This window comes from Phalangium opilio, unplaced genomic scaffold, assembly GCF_054372755.1.
Source record: "Phalangium opilio isolate 3A_F unplaced genomic scaffold, DU_Popi_V2 ptg000002l_1, whole genome shotgun sequence".
Classification (NCBI taxonomy): domain Eukaryota; kingdom Metazoa; phylum Arthropoda; class Arachnida; order Opiliones; family Phalangiidae; genus Phalangium; species Phalangium opilio.
The window spans coordinates 1,274,680-1,295,515 of NW_028324144.1; the positions used below are offsets into that span (position 1 = coordinate 1,274,680).

Here is a 20,836-nt window from a genome sequence, read left to right on the forward strand (position 1 = left end):
TTCCCTTCTGGTTGCGCAAATCATACTTATTCTATATTGTATTGTCTTTAAAATCCGGTTGGGATATTTACCAAGAAATCCATCCGTTGGTTTCTCTTTAATTTTTAATTACTTGTAATTAGAGAGAAGAAATATTTCCGGTATTGGGAAATTGAATTTGAATCTTCGTGGTGCCCGGGGGGGGGGGGTTGTGACGTCAGTTATTGTTATTCTTTTACGTTTAAAATTTTAAATAAAATATTAATCAAACTGGAGAGAGAAAGAGATGGAAAAGGGGAGATGGTTCCGCTTGGTTGAACAAGATACCATCAGAGGTTTAAAAGCCACCATTTACTACAAATTAATCAACTAGCTTTAGTTACAAATATCATGTAATTGTGTAAATCTCACCGACTTTGGTAGAAAGAGATTATTTCATCTGGGTAGAATAAAAATTGAACTTTGAGCTGTAGGCGAATTAGGAAAGGTCGCCGATTGCGAGCGAGTATGTGTGTGTCCATAGTAAAAGGTTGATTACCATAAAAGTCTCCAGAGTCATGTCTGTCTGGGGGAGGGAGGGTGCACTCCACTTAACCCCACCCCAGCGAGCGTTATTAAGTATTGTTTTCGTTTCTTGGGGCCTATTGTGGTGAGTTAGCGCTTTCGCAATATCCCTTCGTTTTTCGTTTTGTAATTACGTACTGGCTTGTCGGCTCACTTTGTCTCGGTAACTCAACGGGAACGCCACTTAACTTTTAGGTGCCTGATTTGGACAACATGAATATCGTAGTGATCGCCAATTTTGGTAAGTTTGCATGAGTTTCTTTATAAACTCTTTGGTTTCTACATTAATGTAAAGAAGACTTACTTCACATTACTCGGGGTGAAAGGTCAATTTAATTTTAAAGATCGTGCATGCACGCGTTCCGTTATAGTTTTGCGATTTTTAGTGTCTTGAGATTGGTTCGCGATGAATTCCGTTAGAAATACCATACCTTTGACCATCAGTAAATTTGGTCATCCATCGGTTGCGCGTCATTGTGGCTACCCTATGGGTATTTTCGGATAGGGATGCCACCATGCAACTGCGTCAGGTCACATTAAAGCTTATTGAACGGAGGTGAAGAAATGTTAAGAATGTCATTGAGTCAGAGAGTTCGTGACATCCGGTTGAGAAAAATGGCGTAAGATGTTGATGGTATTCTTTGGAGCCGGACGCCATTGCGTATCTCGAAACCCCCGCCGCGAATCGTCACGCTTAACGACTTTGCAAATTGAGGTTTCGTTTTCCCTAAATAATAAGTCCTTAATGTGATTAGTTTCGCTAATTATTCTTATTTTGGAAAGACGGCGGCGGGCGTAGTTTTTATTTTTGGCAAGATTTCAGCGCGTATCGCGCGTTGGACGGACTAAGTAACGGTTGAATTAAAAGTTTCTAATGATGTGATTTTATAATTAGTGGCTCTGTTATCTCTGACGATAATTGGGTGTCGCTCTCAAGAATGTAATAGTCAACGCGTAAGCCAATGTCGGGCAGCCATCGAGGACGAATTGCAGCGGGAAGGCGATAACCAACTATCCACCCGTAGGACATCCACAAGTAGGACAACCAGTACAAATCAAAGAAGAGAAATGCAAATTCATTGCCGGCAAGTATAGATCTTTTCATAATCGGCATTACCCTAGTTCTATCACGAATCTAAAATTTCACAGTCATCGCGTTTACCCGAGGAAGGGGGGGGGGGCATTCCCAATTTTAATAGCTGTATTTGGAGTGTTCGACTCCTCGGTAATGACTGGTCGTTTTAAAATCGAATGCGAATCGACACAATTTTTAATCCGGGGTGAATGACCTTTACCCTTTATTGTTTTATTAAATTCCTCTTTTTCACTTCAGGTCAATCGCCGATAATCTCGACTGCTTGGTAATTAGCCAGTTTTTAACTTTGAAGATTTGACATATCTCTAAGTGGTTTCGTAACCCTTTCAGGTGTATCAAGTTTCGAATTGTCTATCTTTGGAAGAGCGCGAACGAAACAGCGATCCCATTTACAAGGCCTGGCGATATTTGACTAACGTCTGTGATTCCATTGTCGGTAAGATATCCAATCAGGAAGGATTTTAGAAGTTTTACTGGAGCGTAACGGACTCTCGAACGCTCCTCGCAGGTTGGAGGATAAGTCAATGCTTTCAGCGGGACGATTTACGGCGCTGCGAAAGCCTGAATCGGGATTCGTCCAGGAACGCCAACGTCGACAACTGCCGCAAGTTCGTCGGTTTCAAGGAATGCGTCGAGAATATCGTCAAGTACCAATGTCCGGTCGAAGACCGAAGTATCATGACGCTCTACATCCTGGACCAGGGGCGGGAGAAAAGCTGGAAATGTTCCTCCGCTGAAAGCACCCGATATCACGACGACTTCCAACACCACACCCTACCGCTCTCCGATAACGGCGACGCCCAGGGTAATTATCATAACTATATACCCCATAGACAACATGGTGGCGGGGTTGAAACGTATATTTTTTTTAATAGACGCCATCTGCTTGGCTCGCTCCTCGGGCAACATCAGGGCTTGTTCTGACAGATATTACGAGAGGCAAGACGAGGCTAGAAGATACCGGACGGACACCCAAGATCGTCAAGATCGAGTTCACAAGGAATGCTGGTACATAAAGCTTTGTTGTTTATACTAAAGCCGTCTTTATTGATGGATTCGTTTGATTTGACAGCGCCGCCTTGGAATTCGAGAGATGCGTGCGGGATACGGTGCGAAATTACTGTTCCTTGATACGAGACAGTGTCGTACAAACCATACTCGATCAAAACGGAGTGCGAAAAGATCCCAGATGCCAAGTACGCCTTCCTTAAAGTCAATTAAGTGGGTATCCATCTAGTTGTGACAAATTTTTCGTTTAATTTCACATAGTATTATGGATCGTACGAATGTGACGGATGCGCCACTGTATTGTCCAGTCTTCTCTTGTCCGTTTTCGCGATCGCCTTCTCTCTCATTCGCGCCAAGGTTCTATAAAGGAAGCTCATTTTCGAGCTATAAAGTTAACGAGGATTCGTGTCGGGGATGCTTAGTAAATGACCCTCACTTTGGCAACCTTTGAACGCTAGTCTATTAATCGGAATCAAGGACAAAATTAACATATTATTTTTGTAATTCGACTCAATTTTAGTTTTCGTACTCGATTATAAATTAACTTTCATTTTCGTAACTTTCAACTTACTTTTTAACAACAACAAAAAAAACCTTTTGTTTCGAAAGCCAATTCAAATTTTGCGCGCCTTTTAAGAAAGAAAAAGAAAATGGCGACAGCTTCCGGACATGCGTGTTTTGTTTTGTATCAATGGCGGCCACCAGTAAAGGCGGTGACCGGCACCGTATGATCGTTTAATTTTAGTTTTCGTTTTTGTTTTTCACATTCCTCTAATTTCTTTTTTACTAATTATTAAATATATTTTAAAAAACGGCCAAAATATGCAAATTGTATCTCATTTCTATCGTAACTTAATCGTAATTAAACATCGTTAACTACTCGGGAACTAGGGAGTTGTTGTAGCAACGCGCATCAGCTGCAGCGCCGACATTTTGTTTTGGCGGGAATTTTGAAATCATCTAAAAGCGAAGTTGGTGAGTAGGTCAAACTAGGCCTATATGGATTTTTAGGCTTAAGAACGATTTGGAATTTTAATGTATTTATTTATTTATTTTATTTTCGCAATTAGTTCCACGATGGTTGAGAAATACTCCGAGGGTGGTGGTGGTGGTAGTTGGACAATATGGCTTTTGACATTCCTCTATTTCATCCAGGGTTTACCTTATGGTTTTCAAGATAAAGTAATTCCTTTGTACTTGCGGGATCAAGGTTTGAATTATACGCGGTTATCTTTGTCCAAACTTTTGTTGGTTCCATGGTTTTGCAAAGCCTTATTTGCACCATTGGTTGACAAATTCTCGACGCATTCCACTTGGCTCTTAATCAGCCTATACTCTTTGGGCGGTACGGCTCTCTTAACCGCCGTCTTCTTCAGTGAAAGTTTCGTATTCCTGGCCATTTCCCTCTTCGTTCTAAATATATTTACCGCCATTCAAGACATATCCGTTGGTACGTCCCCCCCCCCTCCCTCGCGTAATCAATACAAAAACCTTATATTTGCCACAATTTTTAGACGCGGTAGCATTAACCACTTTGAAGGCAAATGAAGTTGGTAGCGGAAACAGCGCTCAAGTGGTGGGATACAAATTGGGCGCTGTTTTTGGAGGGGGATTTCTCTTCTGGGTACAGGCGAGATTGGGCATTGAGGGATTGTTCTATTGTCTGTCTCTGATGTATTTTATCGCGGCAATACTGTACAAGTTCATTCGAAAAGGTGGTCAATTATTGACGCCCTCTAGCTCCGGTCATCCTCCCTCGCAGTTGAGCGCCGCGGAATATTTTGAAGGATTCTTCAACAGGGAAAGCGGTGCCCTTGTCCTCTTCGTTTTATCGTACAAACTGGGTACGTCAGGTTGGCGATGAAACATTGCTGGAGGAACAGCAAGTTGTAAGAGTCTTTCTTTAGGGGAATCGGCTTGTTTGTCGACGCTACCCATTTTCCTTATCGACTCTGGCGTGTCGAAAGAGTCTCTTGTCTTTTGGAACAATGTGGTTGGGCAAACGTGTTCCCTCTTGGGTTCTGTTTTGGGCGGCGTTTTGTTGCGAGACGATACGTAAATAATGTTAATTAACCCATTCATTTCTTATAGATAGTTTACACACATGGAGGATTCATACCATTTACAACAGGAGACCGCGCTTCCTGGAGGACAAAAACCCGTCCCCCCGCTTTTGTCCTCCAGGTAGCCCGGCCTCCTGGTGTAAATTGTATGAATCCTCCATGTGTGAAAACGATCCTTTATGATTGTACGAAGTCATTTTGTTCTCTAGGAAAGTGACGTCCATCTTGTGTCAGTTTAGTTTCCTTCGAATGGCGCCCGTTTTTGGCGCCTGGCTCTTGGTACTTTCTTGGCCATTGAGCGTCAATTACGTTTTCACCTCCCTTTTAACGGGTGAGAATGGAAACCCATTTCCCCCTTTCGTTTCCTAACATTCATTCTTTGTCAGTTTTGAGTGTGTCAACATTGCTGTCTCTTCATTTCATCGGCGGCGTCATATCGACGGCCACCTTTTCTCTCATGTTCCTGAGTACTCAGTGTCGCCGCAAGAGCGTCCAAGCCACCCATTATTCCACATTGGCCTCCATCGAGGTCTTTGGCAAAGTGATATTCTGCTCTTTAATTGGATTCGCGCTGGACGCTTACGGCTTTCCCCTGGTCTATTTCGCCCTCTTTGTCCTAACCGCCCTCCCACTTTACTTCATTCCCCCAACATCTCCCACTAAACCCAACACGGATTGATAAGCCGTGGTCAGTTAGTTCCTTGATTGAACAAGGAGAACGATTACTTAAAGAAAATATTTATTGTTGCACACCAGCTCCCAATACACCTTGCACCACGCGAGTGTTGAAATATTAAAATACAAGTTGTTGAGATCATGTCTGGACTATTTTTAATTTTAGCCACCCTTTCGTGACGTCATTTCATCTTACGCAAGGGTAACGGTAGGTAACTAACTGTCAGGAAGACTTATTTTCCCCCTTCTTCCCTTCCTCGTGTGTAAATCCTTGGCTTTCCTTCAAATTCCTTCCCACCCCCGCTTGCTTTCGATAAATAGGCCTAATGTTCTTTTCCTATCAAATAATTTAAAATAGCGTTTTAATAACCCCCCTTTTACACTTGTACTAAACTATAGGAAAACAAACTTGTTGACTTTTATTTTTGTCGCGTACGTCTAATTTTTTTTCCTGTTTAACAGCGAAGGGGGACATTGGCATTACTTTGTATTTGTAATTCTCCCCCCCCTTTCCTTGGGGGAAAGATCGGTCACGCGTAACGTTTATAATTATTTTAATTCATTTTCAAGGGATTGCAAAAATCCTCTAAAATTAAACATTTTCCTCTCGATTTTGTAATAAGAAAATTTTCCTTCGCAAAATCCCTAATAGGCTTTTTCCGTATATTTCCGAGATGTTTAGGGTTAGTGGCACCCCGTGTTATTTTCCCATTACGCTTAATACAGTCATTGGTGGACCGCTGCCGCCCGTTACTTCCTATATAGCTATCACGTTTAGATAAGATGGCTGAGGGTAATTTATTTTAATTTATCCCCTTCATCTTTTTACTATAGAATGTTCGTCTTACAGTTAAACCTCTGATATGATATATAAGTTCGAGATTTAAGTGTTTTCTTATAGTTTTAGATTATTTGCACCGTATTTGTTACGAATTTCGGCGATACTCAGCCATCCCATCTATTAAGGAAGGAATATCAGCTGTTCATTCTGTGTATCAGAGTCGAATGTGTGACGTCGGTAGTTTGACGTACCCGAGGATGGCAGGCAAAATGCGTGAGCGCCTGCGCGGTCTCTCTCTCTCTCTCTCTCTCTCTCTCTCTCTCTCTCTCTCTCTCTCTCTCTCTCTCTCTCTCTCTCTCTCTCGGCACACTAGAGGCTAGCATAGGGGTTGTAGTTTTGTACGTGTAGAGAGAGAGATGGGGGTAAGGGAGATAACAAACTATTCGGGTATAGCCTAGCAACGGACGTCACGGGGAGGGGAGAGAATGGGGAAGGCGCGTGCGTCGTGCAGTTCCGTACGTATACGCTTTGTGTAGAAGGGAAGAAATATCTGATAGGCGCGTTAGGCCTAATGGTAGCCGTCGCCACCGTCTGTCTGTGTGTATTCGTCTCAGGCTTAGTTTTCTTTGTTTAAAAAGTTTTAGTTTTTAGTATTTTTCTGGATAATTTTTACAAGACGCGAGACAAAGTGGTTTAATTTCAACGTTGGTAATGTGGAAGTTAAGCTCGGGCGTTTTGTTTTTGCGGTCGTGGAGCGTCGTTAGGCTTAGCTGTGTCCGGGAAGGGGAGGCATGTCGACGCGGGTGAAGGCCCAGCAGGCGATGCCCTTAGCGCGGACGAGATCGTTGATCGCGAACATCAATGGCAGTTCGGGCGCGGCGACTCCCGGCGACTCCATTTCCTTCCTGCCTCAAATCGGATCCTCAACCACGACCACCTCGAATTCCGTTCCGTCGGACAACAAGAACCTTTTGCCCCCCATCAAAAGTCAAACCATTAGCGCCGCCACTAATAAATCCAACTACGCTCCGTTCCAGGTAAGATCAATTTTAACCCTGAGACTGACTAATAAAGAAAATTAGGCTTAGCGAAATTGCGCGGTGATAGGCTTAGGCGGGGTCAGCTCGGGTCTTTCAAAAATCAAAATCGCCATATATCTAATTCTCTTAGCCAACGTGGTATTCGCGTTCAATTACTAATCAGTTACGAGTAAGCAACGCGGCGATTCCTCCTTTGTAATCCGTTTGAGAAAAAGCGCTTCCTCTTTGGGGCAAGGTTATTCCTCCAAACAAAGGGGGTTATAAGACGGAAACCCGACCCCCGTAGTATTCGTGGTGTCTTGGGTCAGGTAACCCATTAGGGTGTTTTATAATTATATATTAATTTTTTTGATAGCAGTTGTTCGAGGAACAAGACGACGGGTGGAAACGTAGTAGTACAACGGCGACGCGCGCGTCACAAAATGGTGTGGTTAACTCATCCCCAAGTGGTGGTGGATACCGTCCCACGGTGGTCAAGGTATCGACGACGGAGGGTGAAACACCCGCCCATCACGATGACAATAAGAATGGTGGCTCCGGTGGTGGTGGTAGTGGTAGCAAGCCCAAGACTCTAGTGGCCACCCCGGACCAAGTGACTAAACTGTACTCTCATAAGTTGACTCCTTACGAGCACGCCGAGATCTACAGCTATCCGCAAATCTACTTCATTGGCGCCAATGCCAAGAAGCGTCAGGGCGTTGTGGGTGGCGCCAATAATGCCGGTTACGACGACGACATGGGCAGTTACTTGCACGTCCCCCACGACCATATCGCCTACCGGTACGAGATGCTGAAGGTCATTGGCAAGGGCAGTTTTGGGCAGGTGGTCAAGGCCTATGACCACAAAACGCACCAACACGTGGCCTTGAAGATGGTGCGCAATGAGAAGAGGTTTCATCGTCAAGCCCAAGAGGAGATCCGCATCTTGGACAACTTGCGCAAACAGGACAAAGACAATACCATGAACATTATACACATGCGCGAACACTTTACCTTTAGGAGTCACATGTGTATCACCTTCGAACTGCTCAGTATCAATCTCTACGAGCTGATCAAGAAGAACAAGTTCCAGGGCTTTAGCGTCCTCTTGGTGCGCAAGTTCGCCCACTCCCTCCTCTTGTGTTTGGACGCCTTGCACAAGTTGCGAATCATCCATTGCGACTTGAAACCCGAGAATGTCCTATTGAAACAACAAGGACGCAGTGGCATCAAGGTTATTGACTTTGGTTCCAGTTGTTACGACCACCAGCGGGTTTACACTTACATCCAGTCGCGTTTCTACCGCGCCCCCGAGGTTATCCTGGGCGCCAAGTACGGGATGCCCATCGACATGTGGAGTCTGGGTTGTATCCTGGCTGAACTAGTTACCGGTTACCCTTTGCTGCCCGGCGAGGACGAGGGCGACCAGATGGCCTGCATCGTCGAGTTGATCGGCCTCCCTCCTCCCAAGCTATTAGAACAGTCGAAGCGCTCGCGCAATTTTTTCAATTCCAAAGGCTACCCCAGATACTGTTCCACCACGGTCTTGCCCAATGGACAAGTGCGCTTCCACGGAGGACGCTCGCGACGCGGAAAAGTGCGCGGACCCCCTGGAAGCAAAGACTGGCTCGAGGCCTTGAAGGGTTGCGACGACTTGGCGTTCGTCGACTTCTTGAAGCAGTGTTTGGAATGGGACCCGGCCCTCAGGATTACCCCCGGCGCCGCTCTGAGACACTATTGGTTACGTCGACGTTTGCCACGACCCCCTCAGAGCGCTAGCACCACCGCCTATTCCGCTTCGCCTTGTCAGAACGGCGCCGGCAATGGCGCCATGACCAACAGTCTCGGCGGCAATTTAATCGCGCGTCTGAACACCATTAGCGGAGCCAAGTCTCGCACCATCGTCACGACCATCGGTGACGACCTCTCGGCCACTTTGGCCTCTCACACTAAACTGCCCCAAATTGGGAACTCAGTTACGTGATAGGAGTGGTGCTCTAGGAAAAAGTAGTGCGCGCGCCGTCTTTCTCTCTCCCCCCTAACTCAGAAGATGAATTTTTTCGACGCTTTTTCGATTATCGAGAGAAAAAACAAAAACAAAACACAAATGATTCTCAATTTTCTCAATTCTTTTCCCATAATCCCTCCAAATAATCGCAATCTAGCCCTAGCGCGGACAAAGCAGCATCAGCAGCCAACACTATCCCAAATTTAATTTTCGAATATATAACCACTACGCAAAACTAAAACAAAATTCACCATAAATAATTAATTAATTAATTATATATATAAATATATATACAATTCCTTTTTTTTTTTTTTTTAATTTTCTACGGAAATTTTCTAGCTAAGCCTTTTTTTTTTTTTTTTAATTATAAATTAATTAATTTTGATTTTAAATCACTCACTGCCATTGAGAAATGAAATTTTTTGTTCTGGGTGTTTTTATATACGTGTTTTATTATATAGACTTTTTTAGAAAGACGAAATGCATCATGGTTAAAAATGATAACGCGATTTAATTAATTAATATTAAGATGATGAATTTAATGATGAATTTTTTTTTAAATTCGGTTCCTAGCCCCCAAACCAAAACCAACCCAAGCAACCAATTTTTTGAGATCGGGTCGTCCTTTTGTGTTTTTCCTCCCAGAATTCACCTCTCTCTCTTTTTCTCTCTCTCTCTCTCTCTCTCTTGAGGAGCGAGCGAGCGAGCGCTGGGGTAGAAATGGGGTCGCCGCGCCAGCCGCCAACTGGATAACGTCTCTCCCCTCTAATTCCCCCCCCAAGGACGTTCCCCCTTAACCCCCCTCCCCTTCTCTCAACTACGTGCAAAAATATGTGAGATTAATTTAAAGCTCGTTGTACTACTTTTACCAACGGGGGTCGCGTCCGGTATCGGGGTGTGCGACGAGCTTCAGACCTTGTTTGTTTTTTTTTTGTTTTTTTTTTTTATTATTCGTTAATCTGAATAAATTGTAAAATAAATATTATTAAAAAAAACTGTCAAAAACCCCCAACCCAATTTTGGGGGTAAAGTGGGGGGGGGGGCGAATGAATTCCGGTCGGTAGGTGTGCGACGAGCTTCAGACCTTGTATTTCGTTTTTTTTTTTACAGTTCCCTCCGGCGAGCGATTTATTGGTAAAAAGGGGTCGGACATTTTACTACGCCATTTAATTAATTATTTTGTATTTAATTTTATTGATGATGAGAAGACACTCCGATATAATTATTGGATTGATTTTAAATTGTATTATTACAAGAACTATTTGGAATGAATTTGAAAAAACCATTATTGTGGTTTTTTTTACACTGTCGGCGGCCTCTGGAAGGGAAAGGCGTGTGCTATGGATCAGTCCGCGATGTTTAAACCCCCGTATGAAATGAAATGAAAAGCAATGGTACTCTTTATAATATTGTGCGCCATTTTGTAATTTTTGCACCCCTCCCTGTGTTTTTTTTTATTAATTTTTAGTCAAATGAGATGATTTCAAGCAGGCTGATATTTATTATTAAAAACAAACAAATGAAATGCAGATGTTGTTTTTTCTTAAATTATTAGCTGATACTTTACCTTTAAACTGGTCTATTTCGCGGATGTTGTTTCTTAAATTCGCAGCTGATACTTTACCTTTAACAGGGTTCATACAGACCGGGAAAAATCAGGGAAATAAATAGTTTGACAAAAACCTCAGGGAAATTTCGAATTTTTAGTAAAATTCAGGGAAATCAGGGAAATTTGCGTCAAACAGGGGCCGAGTAATTAAGCAAAATCTTCATAAACATACCCCCCTCCATAGGATTAACATTACACTATACTTTGGAGGCTCATAACTCTGGTTATATTAGAGATACGGAGATGTCCTTTGAGTATGTTATAGTCCTATTTGCCCCCCCCCTTCCTTCGTTAACATTTGCTCCATAGGATACTCCATATAAGGGAAAAACCTGGAAAATTCAGGGAAATTTGTTTTCCAAAAGTTGTATGAACCCTGTCTGTCTGGTCTATTTCGCGGATGTTGTTTCTTAAATTCTTAGCTGATACTTCACCTTTAAGTTGGTCTATTTCGGGGGGGGGGGTCTCCCTTTAAAGGCGTATTCGCACTAATAACTCCATCCGTAGGATGAAAATAAATAGTTAAAGAATTAAGGCACCTTGACACGCTAACCCGAAATGTGTTAATTGAAATCGCCTTGGCACAAGACGCTCAACTCTCATTGGAATATAATAATAAATAACACGTCAAAATAGTGGTGTGAACGCGGCTTATATGACCAACATGACTCGAGGCTTGTCTGGTATATGGTACAGTACTTCCGGTTCGTAGTTTTGGGGGAGGGGCACCTGATTTCCCCGGATCGAGTGTAATTTTACCAGAATTCAGTTAAGAAGTGTGACCCCTGGCCGGCATGATGTCTACTAGTGGTTGGTCACGGAGGTGACGAAACTGCATGGTCACTTAATTATAGAATATTTATAATCGTGTTCGTCCCATTTAGAACGACATTTCGCCGAGCGGTAGCCTTTAATCTGAAATTTCTATATAGGCCTAGGCCACCTAGTAATAATGTCCGTTTGGTTTCTCCAATCCCGTACTGTAATTATGGATCTGTGTTAAGTTGGTCAGCGTGCGCCTCTGTATATTGTCAGTGACCTAGAAACAAGTAAAGTGCACTCCCATTAGGCCTAGAGCCTTAGAAAAAAAATACATAATTAGTGTATTAATTTATTAACGATGGTACGATTGGTACCAGCCGATATAATAATATCAGAGGCATCTTTTCACTAAATTTTAAGACGCCTGTCTGTGGTAAGCCTTTCCGTGTAGGCCTAAAGCCTGTATCTAACAGCGATTATTGAAGAAATGGTTACAGTTATGGTTATATTCAGTGTTTTTTTGGAAGAAATGGTTAGGGCGTTTATCGATCAAGCGTACTTCCGATTGAGCTCTAATATGGTCGGGTCAGGTGTCGATACAGGTGGTGGAAATGAGAAGGCTCAACGCTCATGCGCCGTCCGTACCCTGACGTGTTTTTCGCGCGCGCGATAAAAATATATAAATCTGAAGGTGCCTTTTATTATTTTTCGTTATTGGCGGTTTCGGTTTAATTTTGTCGGTAGAGATCGACCGACCACCGTCGTGAAGTTTATTTTTCTTTTAACTTAGTTTCGATTTTGGCAAAATCCCCAGGATGGAAACGGGGGAAACCTCTGCGGAGTAATCTGGCCAGCTTGGCGGAAATTTCGCCGACATGGCTCTTTTAAAATAGATCCCAACCCTTAAATTGTCGTACCAAATTTCACTCTTCATTCAAACTGAAATTCATCAACATTTTTCGCAGGTATAGGTTTATTCGCTTGTTGTTTATTTCAGCCTCGATCTTTGTATCCGCCAAGTATTTTGCATCGTTCGGGAAAAGCGGAAGTGGGGCTTGGCCCTACACCACTCCCCAGAAAGCTCTTCTTATTATTAAAGCGTGCGACATTCCAAACTGAAGCTGTCAATAAGGATTAGTTTACCCGTCCCTGATTGTTGAAACCCCGAGTAGTCAGCGTCTCTTTTAAAGCCAGATTTACGACCTTCCTAAGTAGAGGAATGGGTGTGTTTAAAATAAATTTGTTTCATTGAAAGCCCACGATAAAATTAACGGTTTTTAACTTGTTCCCCGTCTCAATATTATTCAGAATAAAAAAAAGCTAACTTCAAACTAAATTTACGCTATTTATAACAGTAGTTTTAGTGAAAAACAATTTAAATTTCGCGCCTATGAACGCTGTCAATGGGTGTTGAAAAATATAACGAGCGTTTCGCCATCTAGGGTGTCTTTGGTTTGTGGAAACATTATTATTATTTTAATCTTATTTAGTTTTTCCGAAATTTAAGACAAAATGGCATACCCTAATCTGATATTTAAATAGCATTAATTTTGAGTCGAGGATTTTGGGGTGCACTGTCTTTTCGGAGCACTCCGAGAGCGCCCGGTCCCCGGAGCAGTCCCGTCCCGGGAACGGGACGTGTGACGTCACTATCACGTGGTATCTCTATCTTGCCAAGCAGTGTGGGAAATAAGGCACTTTCACAGGCCAATAGCCAGTTTAAAAATTACCTGGGCCAGTTTAAAAATTAAACGCTTTGGGGTCTACTGGCCCTGGTGGCCACTTAATTAATTCAAAGTTTTCCCCTCAAGATTTTGGATCATTAAATAAATACTATGTTATTCCCTAAAATTGTCTCGTCTTTGCTTCTATGCTGTTTGCTTGCTTGGCCTGAATTGTGTATGTGGGATTATGGGTGGGTTTCGTATGTCTGTCTACGCTCTACACAGTGTAGAGTCTGTGGATGAAGTGATTTTTGCAGTTAGCTAAAGCATGGCTAAAAAGAAGATAATCTCTCCGTAGTCTTGTTTGGGTCTGGTCTCTAGGGAAAGGCAGCCTGCTGCCTTTGACTGTATTAGGGTCTATGGGAAGATAGCAATGGAGTGTCAACTCCCTCCCTACGGGCCGAAATTTTTAATTTAGCATTACTCAATAAAGACTTATAGTTCTTAATTTAAGACTCCAATATTCATAAATACCCATAACTATAAAAACTAACCTACTAAGCCTACACCCTAGCAAATATTGTCCAGAATAGATAATTTGGCCCTAAATTACGAAAGCCTGATTTCTGAGGCTAAAAGTGGTAGGTGGCACCGTGGCCAGTTTTTAACTAAAATACCTAGGCTCTACTGGCCACAGGTCCAGTTTTAAAAAAATCCTTATTTCCCACACTGTTGCCAAGGAAGCAGCGCGACGAATCGATCGACATCGGCCATTTTTCTTCGACACGTGGAACGCGAGAAAGGAGGCTGAAATTTACGCTCGTGCTCGGTTAAATTTAATTAATTAAACATGGTTCAAAGAAAGGTAATTAAAACGTTTTTATCTTTATAAGTAAAAAACTCATCTGAATATAAGTAGATATTCTTTAAAGTTAAATATATTTAGTATTTAAATCGATTTAAATATATTTAGTATTTAAATCGATTTAAACGTAAGCCTAACTTAGACCTCTTGTAAATTCTTAAGCCTAACGACCACGTTGACAAACTTTACACACCACGTTGCCGATGTTAATTTTGAATTAAATTAAATTAAATTAAACAGATTAAGGGAAAGAAGGGCAAGAAGAAGGTGGCGGCTGCCCCTTTAACGGCCAAGAAAGCCGAACAGAAGAAAGTGATTAACCCTCTCTTTGAAAAGAGACCAAGAAACTTCGGCATTGGTGAGTAGCTAGAATGCCTGTGGCATATGACCTATGATGCGATACCCATACGTGGTTAAACGCTAGGTCCTAGCGAAATATATCTGGTAAGATCCAGAAATCGCTATACCCATGTTCCCATGTTTGTTCGACCATTCCTGTTTTTTTTTGGAGTCATTATGTTAAAATACACATACAATAATAGGTCAGGATATCCAACCAAAACGTGATTTAAGTCGTTTTGTCCGTTGGCCTAAATACATCAGGCTCCAACGTCAAAGGGCTGTTCTTCAACAAAGATTGAAGGTTCCTCCTCCAATAAACCAATTTACCCAAGCCCTTGATCGCCAAAATGGTACACAAGTTCCGTTAATAGCCATCATAGGTTAGATATCTCGGGCTAAAACAAATCTATTCATTAGCTACCCAACTTTTCCGATTATTGGATAAGTACCGCCCTGAATCTCTCAAGGCTAAGAAATTACGTTTGAGGCAAAGGGCTGAAGAAAAGGCCAAGGGTAAAGAAGATGTTCCAACCAAAAGACCCTTAGCTGTAAGACAGGGAACGAACACCGTTACTTCCCTGATTGAGCAAAAGAAAGCTCAATTAGTTATCATTGCTAATGATGTTGATCCTTTGGAGGTAAATTGAGTCAAGTTAAGCCTTGGTTTAAGCAAAAGAAGTGACTCATTGTTTATTTTTTGGGGGTTTTTTTAATAGTTGGTATTGTTTATGCCATCTTTGTGCCGCAAAATGGGAGTTCCTTATTGTATTGTTAAGAATAAGTCTAGATTGGGACGCGTCGTACGCAGGAAAACATGCGCGTGTATGGCCATTACCAATGTTAATCCTGAGGACAAAACATCCCTCGGTAAATTGGTTGAATCCATTAAGACCAATTTCAATGAACGTTACGATGAGGTAATTATTATTAGACTTGGTAAGGGGAGCTTGGGATTAAATTGATTTTGGTTAATTTATTTTTAGATCCGTCGTCACTGGGGAGGTGGTTTTGTTGGCTCTAAGTCACAAGCTAGACTTTCTAAGGCCGAGAAAGCCAAGGCCAAGGAATTGTCCCAGAAAGTCGGTTAAAGAAGTTGTAACTTGAAGGAATTAAAAAAAAAACCAATAAATAAAGATTCAAATTTTGAATGAATGACTGAATTTTATTTTGTTGACGTTTACTCGAAGGCTTATGTTTAATTTTAATTCTGTTAGAGGGTATTTTGTAAGCATACAGGGTTGGTAGAGGTCAGGAAAATGCCGGGGTTCAAGGTTTTAACCAAATAGGGGAATTAGATCTTAGTGGAGAGCAAATTGAACTTAAAAGAACAGTAGATTTTAAAATAAACGGAATAGTTGATTCATGAAAATACTCCTAAAAGGGTGGTAAGACCCATGGAAACCAGTAGTGTACTTAACTACTTGCCTATAAAGGTCACGGAGTTGAGTTCACTTCAGGATTAACCTTTGTTACGTTATCTACTTCTCAAAAATTGGGAACACTGATACAATAACTACAATATATGATATAACAACACTGAAAGTAGTTAAAATAATGCTCTTCTGCAAATTGAAGCAATTGCAACCAGTTAGGCTCAATTTCAACGCGTTTGTTATGGCCACAAAACCAACTGTTTTTTGGTAAACTGGTTCATTCACGATGGTGGCTTTTGCCGCGATGGAACCCAATTGGGAAATACCATCATCCATATCGTCTCCGATTCCCGAAGCTGTTATGGAGACGGTGATGAAGACAACTACGTTGGTGAAGAGGTTGAGGACCGCCGCTGTGATTGTGTACTCTCCAGGATTCAGGACACTCATAACTAAATTATTATAGGGAAAGATCGATGTACCATCTTTTTTTTTATTACTACAATCTTAATGAAAATCGTACCAATGATGGGCAGAAAGTAAATGAATCGGTTCAGAACGTCCGAATACCACAAGAAGACAATACGGTTGAACAGGGAGTCGGTTGTCTTGGACAACATCAATAGTTCGCTGTAGTTTTGAACTAATTTTCCAACTTCGTTCCCGCAAATATTCCTCTGTTGGGCCATGATGTTCATGGTTGAACACATAACTCCGACTTTAAGACGTAGAAGGAAACACACGAATCCAAAGTAAGTGACGATCAAGCTACCCATGAAGTCAACCTGAAAGTACAACGTTACTTGATATTAACTAATTATAATTCACTATGGGGTTGCCTGGCGCGTACCAGAACGAAAACGGACCAATCGACGACGCATATCGCCATAACGGTACTGTTTTCCATCGTCTTGTTTAAACCATAGAAGAAGTTGAAGGCGTAACTATCCAAGTCCTCGAAGTCGGAGATGACACCCGAGATCATCAAGGAAATCATACAAGATGCCAAAAATACAACGGTCAATAGACATCGCGTCTTGATGGAACGAATCTCTTTTTGATTGAAACTTCGGATGACCCTGGATATTTGGTCAGTCAACTTGTACAATTTCTCTTGCTGAGAGGCGAAAATGGTCACGTTGACCGTGATGACGAATATTCTGAGTATGACGCTGATATGCCCCGATAAGACGCGAGCGGAAGAATGTAGTTTACCGTAAACTATGGTAATACAGGCGTAATGAATCAGGTACAAGTACATGATAATTAGAGTCACGTAATTGCGAAAGCAACAAAGTTTTAAACTGCAATTGACCGGAAGTCTTTCATTCGCGTCGCGTCGCCTATCGACGATGCCAACGAACCCCATCATGGCTAGTAAAGGACTTAGAACGCTTTTAGACTTGCGACTTTTTCGGACCACCTTCAAGGTACCCATGATACGAACCAATTCATCCATCTTAGGTCGAGCGGACTTGCGTTTAATTACATTGGCGTTCATGAATTCGGTGTTCAACTCTTGCAAGGAACGATAAATATTGTCGTTCGCTTCCAGTTGGGTCATTGGTTACCGATCCCGAGGAACTACCAACAAGTTATGACGCATCAAACCTAGACATAATGATATATACCAACCAGTATTGATGGAATGGGGAACTCTAATCAACATTTTTATCACGAAATTTCTTTTATTAATTTCAGTTCATTTGCGCCCTACGTGAAACGGAAATTTCACAAGAACCCTGTTGCTAATGGTGTCGATTCCCACTGATGGACACGAAATCTTTACAGTTCTTCTTTCTTTCAATGTCGCTATTTGTGTCGTTCGCGTACATGACCCACTTTTTGGCCTAATTTATTTCGACAGGTGAAGATATGTTTAACTACGTGTTTATGTTTTATTAAAGAAGTAATTTCAATTTCAATCATTCGTGTCTCGAGTAACATCTGCTTCAAGATGTCCCATAGAGTCAGAGGCAAGGAAGTGTCTTCTCAGTCCTTGATGAACAACGAACCCGCACGACACTTCTGCGCACTCATTTATAGTTTTCTTAGAATAGAAGTAGGACACTGAAACTTAATGACCAGTATTGACGCAAAGCCTATATATATATTTATTGTCAAACAATTCCAAGCTTTCTTAAAGTATGTCCATGGATTGTAAGTGAATACGGTGGAAGAATGTCCCTGGTCTTCTTCTTTGTCAAGGTGTTAGTTCTTGCTCAATTCGCCCTTTATTCATGGACAAATACAGTCCTTCAGAAACGGAGGGGCGATAATGGAATAACTTGTTTCCGTGGGAAAATGCCCTTCTGTTGAATCATAGCCCTTTAACACTCTTCATAAGTATGACAATGAGTGGTCGATAGTATATTTGCAAACGTGCATGCGCGCATTCTTTATGGAAATGTGCAAAGGAGGGTTTCTTGGTAGAGGATTTAGAGTAACCATAACCCTAATTTGAATCGACCAAGGAAGTAAAATCGGTTCCGGTTTGAAGGACAAACTTTGAAACGGAAGTTTCACATGGACAACGTCAGAACCATACTTACGAAGAGTTATCGGGTTGAAAAATGAATGATGTTCACAGAATTGGTCAAAAAACGTGGTTTTATATTGAATACACAATTTATTTCAACTTTGTACAAGTATTTGTCAATTATTTTTAATACACATTTATAAAATGATAAGAAAAATCCTGAAAATTAATTATTGTTCAACAAAAACAATTTGATTACAGTTGGCCTGTTCCGCCGATCTCTGTCCGACGACGACAAAAACCTGTTGAACCGAATTGGCCAACCAGTCCAATAGTAACGGAGTGAAATAGGTAACTATGATATCGGCTCCTGCATTACGAAGACAAGTAAAAAAACGTACTCTGGACTCGTAACTAGTTACAAGAACATAACAACAGTTACAAACCAGCTCGTCTCATGCTGGTCAGAGATTCCAAAACGGCCGTTTTCAAATCAAAAGCGCCAGCTCGGGCTCCGTAGTGTAACATACTATACTCTCCCGATACTTGGAAAGCGACTAACGGATATTGCGGATACTACAAGGACTTTTCTATTAGTAAAGTTCCTCAACATCTACCACCCACCACGGAATCATTCATTACTTGTTCTTTGGCTTGTTTTAGGACGTCTAAATAAGGCATAGCGGGTTTTATCATTAACATATCAGTTCCTTCTTTAACATCGCGTTCCTATAGACGAAAAATATACCTTATTGTAGACCAAATTAAGGTTTATTGGTCTACTAAGTACAGGGATACTTGCAATGGCTCTCATAGCTAAACCTTTACTACCAGGCGGTAACTGATACGACTGGTTCGTTAATCTGTCTCCGATGACCGGTTCTATTTTGGCCGCTTCTTTAAAAGGTCCGTAGAAACAGGAAGCGAATTTGCAAGCGTAACTCAGAATAGCTACTCTTGAACCCAATCCCGCGTTAAATAAGGCTTGTTTTATAACACCGACACGTCCATCCATCATATCGGAAGGCGCCACAATTTGGCAACCGGCTCTACCATAAGCTACCGCGATTTGAGCTAACCTATTAACGCTAGCTTGATTATTTAGGTACATTGTTGCGTTTTCGGATGTTTCTCCGACAATAGGAATGCCTGAAAATGGGTTTTGCAATTATTTTAGCAACATTTCTGCAATTTACTTCCGTTAGTTATTACCACAATGACCGTGGTTCGTATAAGCGCAAATGCACAAGTCGCAGGCGATTAAAATATCAGGGAAAAGTAGGCGGAGTTTTTTAATCGCGCAGATTACAGGGGTGTCTTTATGGTCAGCGGCACTGCCTTCATTATCCTAGTTAATTAACACGAATTAACCGCAATTGGTATATAAGTAAGCTTAATTGTTTGTTTGTTTACTTTGGGTAAGGTGTCAATTACACCGAATAGTAACACCGAAGAAAGACCCTTTTGAACAAGGGGACTTAAAAACTCCACCATTTTATTAACACCGAATCGGTTAACTCCTGGTATCGATGGAATACCTTCAAATGCTTCTGGATCTTCTCTAAATATTACGTTACGTTAAACGTAAGTATACCTTAAACGTGTGCGACTATTTTATACTATAACTTACACTATAAATAATGGGTACATTAAATGAGATTGTGTTAAATTAGTATTCCCAGATTGCCAAGTTCTCAATAAAGGGTGTGAATAACCACTGTGAATGTGATGGGCTAATGGCGCCATTGCTTCTCGTTGTTCCCCCATTCCCATACCACTAAGATAATACCCTTGAGAACTGTATTGGTTGTCGGGGACTATCGTTTCTTGAAGGTATGTCGCTCCGTTTGAATCGTCGTTTGTAAGGTTACCGGAATTTGACGTCCAAATTTTGGCGCTTTTTAAATGTTTTCTCGTTTTAGCGTGATCTTCCAAACATTTTTTGTGTGACGTTATAACGCATTTGCAATATTTGCAATAAGCTGAGAAGTCATCGTTAATCACTTGGGCTAACCAACCTGATTTAACAACACATGATGATTTTATGACGCTAAATAGTACGGAGATCGAGAGCTTACCTTTCAATGCTGGTAACTGTTCCCAAGCTTTGCGATATTTTTGCTTGACTGGATTTCGATAGGAGCCTTTTCTATTGCCGCCACTCCCAGATCCAGATCCAGGATTATCGTCCAACTTGGAAATAATTTCTTCTTCCAATTGCATAATAGCTTTATCAACTTCGTTGTTTTCATTTTCGGAAATAGCGCCGACAGTTCCCGGTACGGTACTACAGGAAGATTCTTGAATTACAGTTTCATCAATTTCTTCCTGGATTTCCTGAATTTCCTCCTCAGATTGGGACATTTTGTACTACAACGACCCGAATTCTTCCACGAAAGAAGACTAGAACGGAGATGAAGTGACGTACGCGCCAAAATGGACCAATCACCAACGAGAAAAAAACAACTCTTGGGCGCTTTCCCCCAATCAAGGGGGGTTTAATGGTTAAAGGAACTACTATAGAAGCAATACGGGTTGCTCCTATGGAA

General features: G+C 41.7%; 6 protein-coding genes across 7 annotated transcripts; 4 read left to right on the top strand and 2 right to left on the bottom strand.

Annotated features, from left to right (window-relative positions):
* LOC149718156 (uncharacterized) lies at positions 1-3,162 on the top strand. The gene is made up of 9 exons (XM_089870677.1): positions 1-628; positions 739-784; positions 1,439-1,628; positions 1,877-1,904; positions 1,970-2,075; positions 2,148-2,444; positions 2,515-2,647; positions 2,712-2,835; positions 2,909-3,162. Exons 2-9 carry the CDS (start codon positions 757-759, stop codon positions 3,011-3,013), a joined length of 1,011 nt encoding a protein of 336 aa, XP_089726803.1. The 5' UTR covers positions 1-628; positions 739-756; the 3' UTR covers positions 3,014-3,162.
* Positions 3,163-3,337: 175 nt separating this feature from the next.
* LOC149718157 (solute carrier family 33 member 2-like) lies at positions 3,338-5,527 on the top strand. Its single transcript, XM_089870557.1, has 6 exons — positions 3,338-3,622; positions 3,718-4,097; positions 4,162-4,491; positions 4,555-4,702; positions 4,920-5,041; positions 5,097-5,527. The coding sequence occupies exons 2-6, from the start codon at positions 3,725-3,727 to the stop codon at positions 5,387-5,389; spliced, it is 1,266 nt and encodes a 421-aa protein (XP_089726683.1). The 5' UTR covers positions 3,338-3,622; positions 3,718-3,724; the 3' UTR covers positions 5,390-5,527.
* Positions 5,528-6,590: 1,063 nt separating this feature from the next.
* Positions 6,591-10,722, top strand: LOC149718158 (dual specificity tyrosine-phosphorylation-regulated kinase 2-like). Of its 2 annotated transcripts, none has more exons than XM_089870789.1 (2): positions 6,591-7,203; positions 7,562-10,722. In XM_089870789.1, exons 1-2 carry the CDS (start codon positions 6,958-6,960, stop codon positions 9,167-9,169), a joined length of 1,854 nt encoding a protein of 617 aa, XP_089726915.1. In that variant the 5' UTR covers positions 6,591-6,957; the 3' UTR covers positions 9,170-10,722. The 2 variants fall into 2 exon arrangements, with proteins under 2 accessions (XP_089726915.1, XP_089726928.1); XM_089870802.1 differs by having other exon boundaries at positions 6,592-7,203; positions 7,565-10,722.
* Positions 10,723-13,934: 3,212 nt separating this feature from the next.
* Positions 13,935-15,587, top strand: RpL7A (ribosomal protein L7A). Its single transcript, XM_089870867.1, has 6 exons — positions 13,935-14,093; positions 14,334-14,451; positions 14,636-14,785; positions 14,853-15,073; positions 15,152-15,352; positions 15,419-15,587. The coding sequence occupies exons 1-6, from the start codon at positions 14,079-14,081 to the stop codon at positions 15,521-15,523; spliced, it is 810 nt and encodes a 269-aa protein (XP_089726993.1). The 5' UTR covers positions 13,935-14,078; the 3' UTR covers positions 15,524-15,587.
* A 13-nt stretch (positions 15,588-15,600) lies between these two features.
* Positions 15,601-17,372, bottom strand: LOC149718160 (uncharacterized). The gene is made up of 3 exons (XM_089870854.1): positions 16,659-17,372; positions 16,332-16,593; positions 15,601-16,260 (listed from the first exon to the last, which is right to left on the bottom strand). The coding sequence occupies exons 1-3, from the start codon at positions 17,370-17,372 to the stop codon at positions 15,914-15,916; spliced, it is 1,323 nt and encodes a 440-aa protein (XP_089726980.1). The 3' UTR covers positions 15,601-15,913.
* Positions 17,373-18,417: 1,045 nt separating this feature from the next.
* On the bottom strand, positions 18,418-20,702 carry LOC149718161 (delta-aminolevulinic acid dehydratase-like). Its single transcript, XM_089870846.1, has 8 exons — positions 20,366-20,702; positions 19,918-20,305; positions 19,701-19,848; positions 19,500-19,635; positions 19,090-19,436; positions 18,930-19,016; positions 18,734-18,863; positions 18,418-18,657 (listed from the first exon to the last, which is right to left on the bottom strand). The coding sequence occupies exons 1-8, from the start codon at positions 20,649-20,651 to the stop codon at positions 18,518-18,520; spliced, it is 1,662 nt and encodes a 553-aa protein (XP_089726972.1). The 5' UTR covers positions 20,652-20,702; the 3' UTR covers positions 18,418-18,517.
* Between the last annotated feature and the right edge of the window lie 134 nt (positions 20,703-20,836).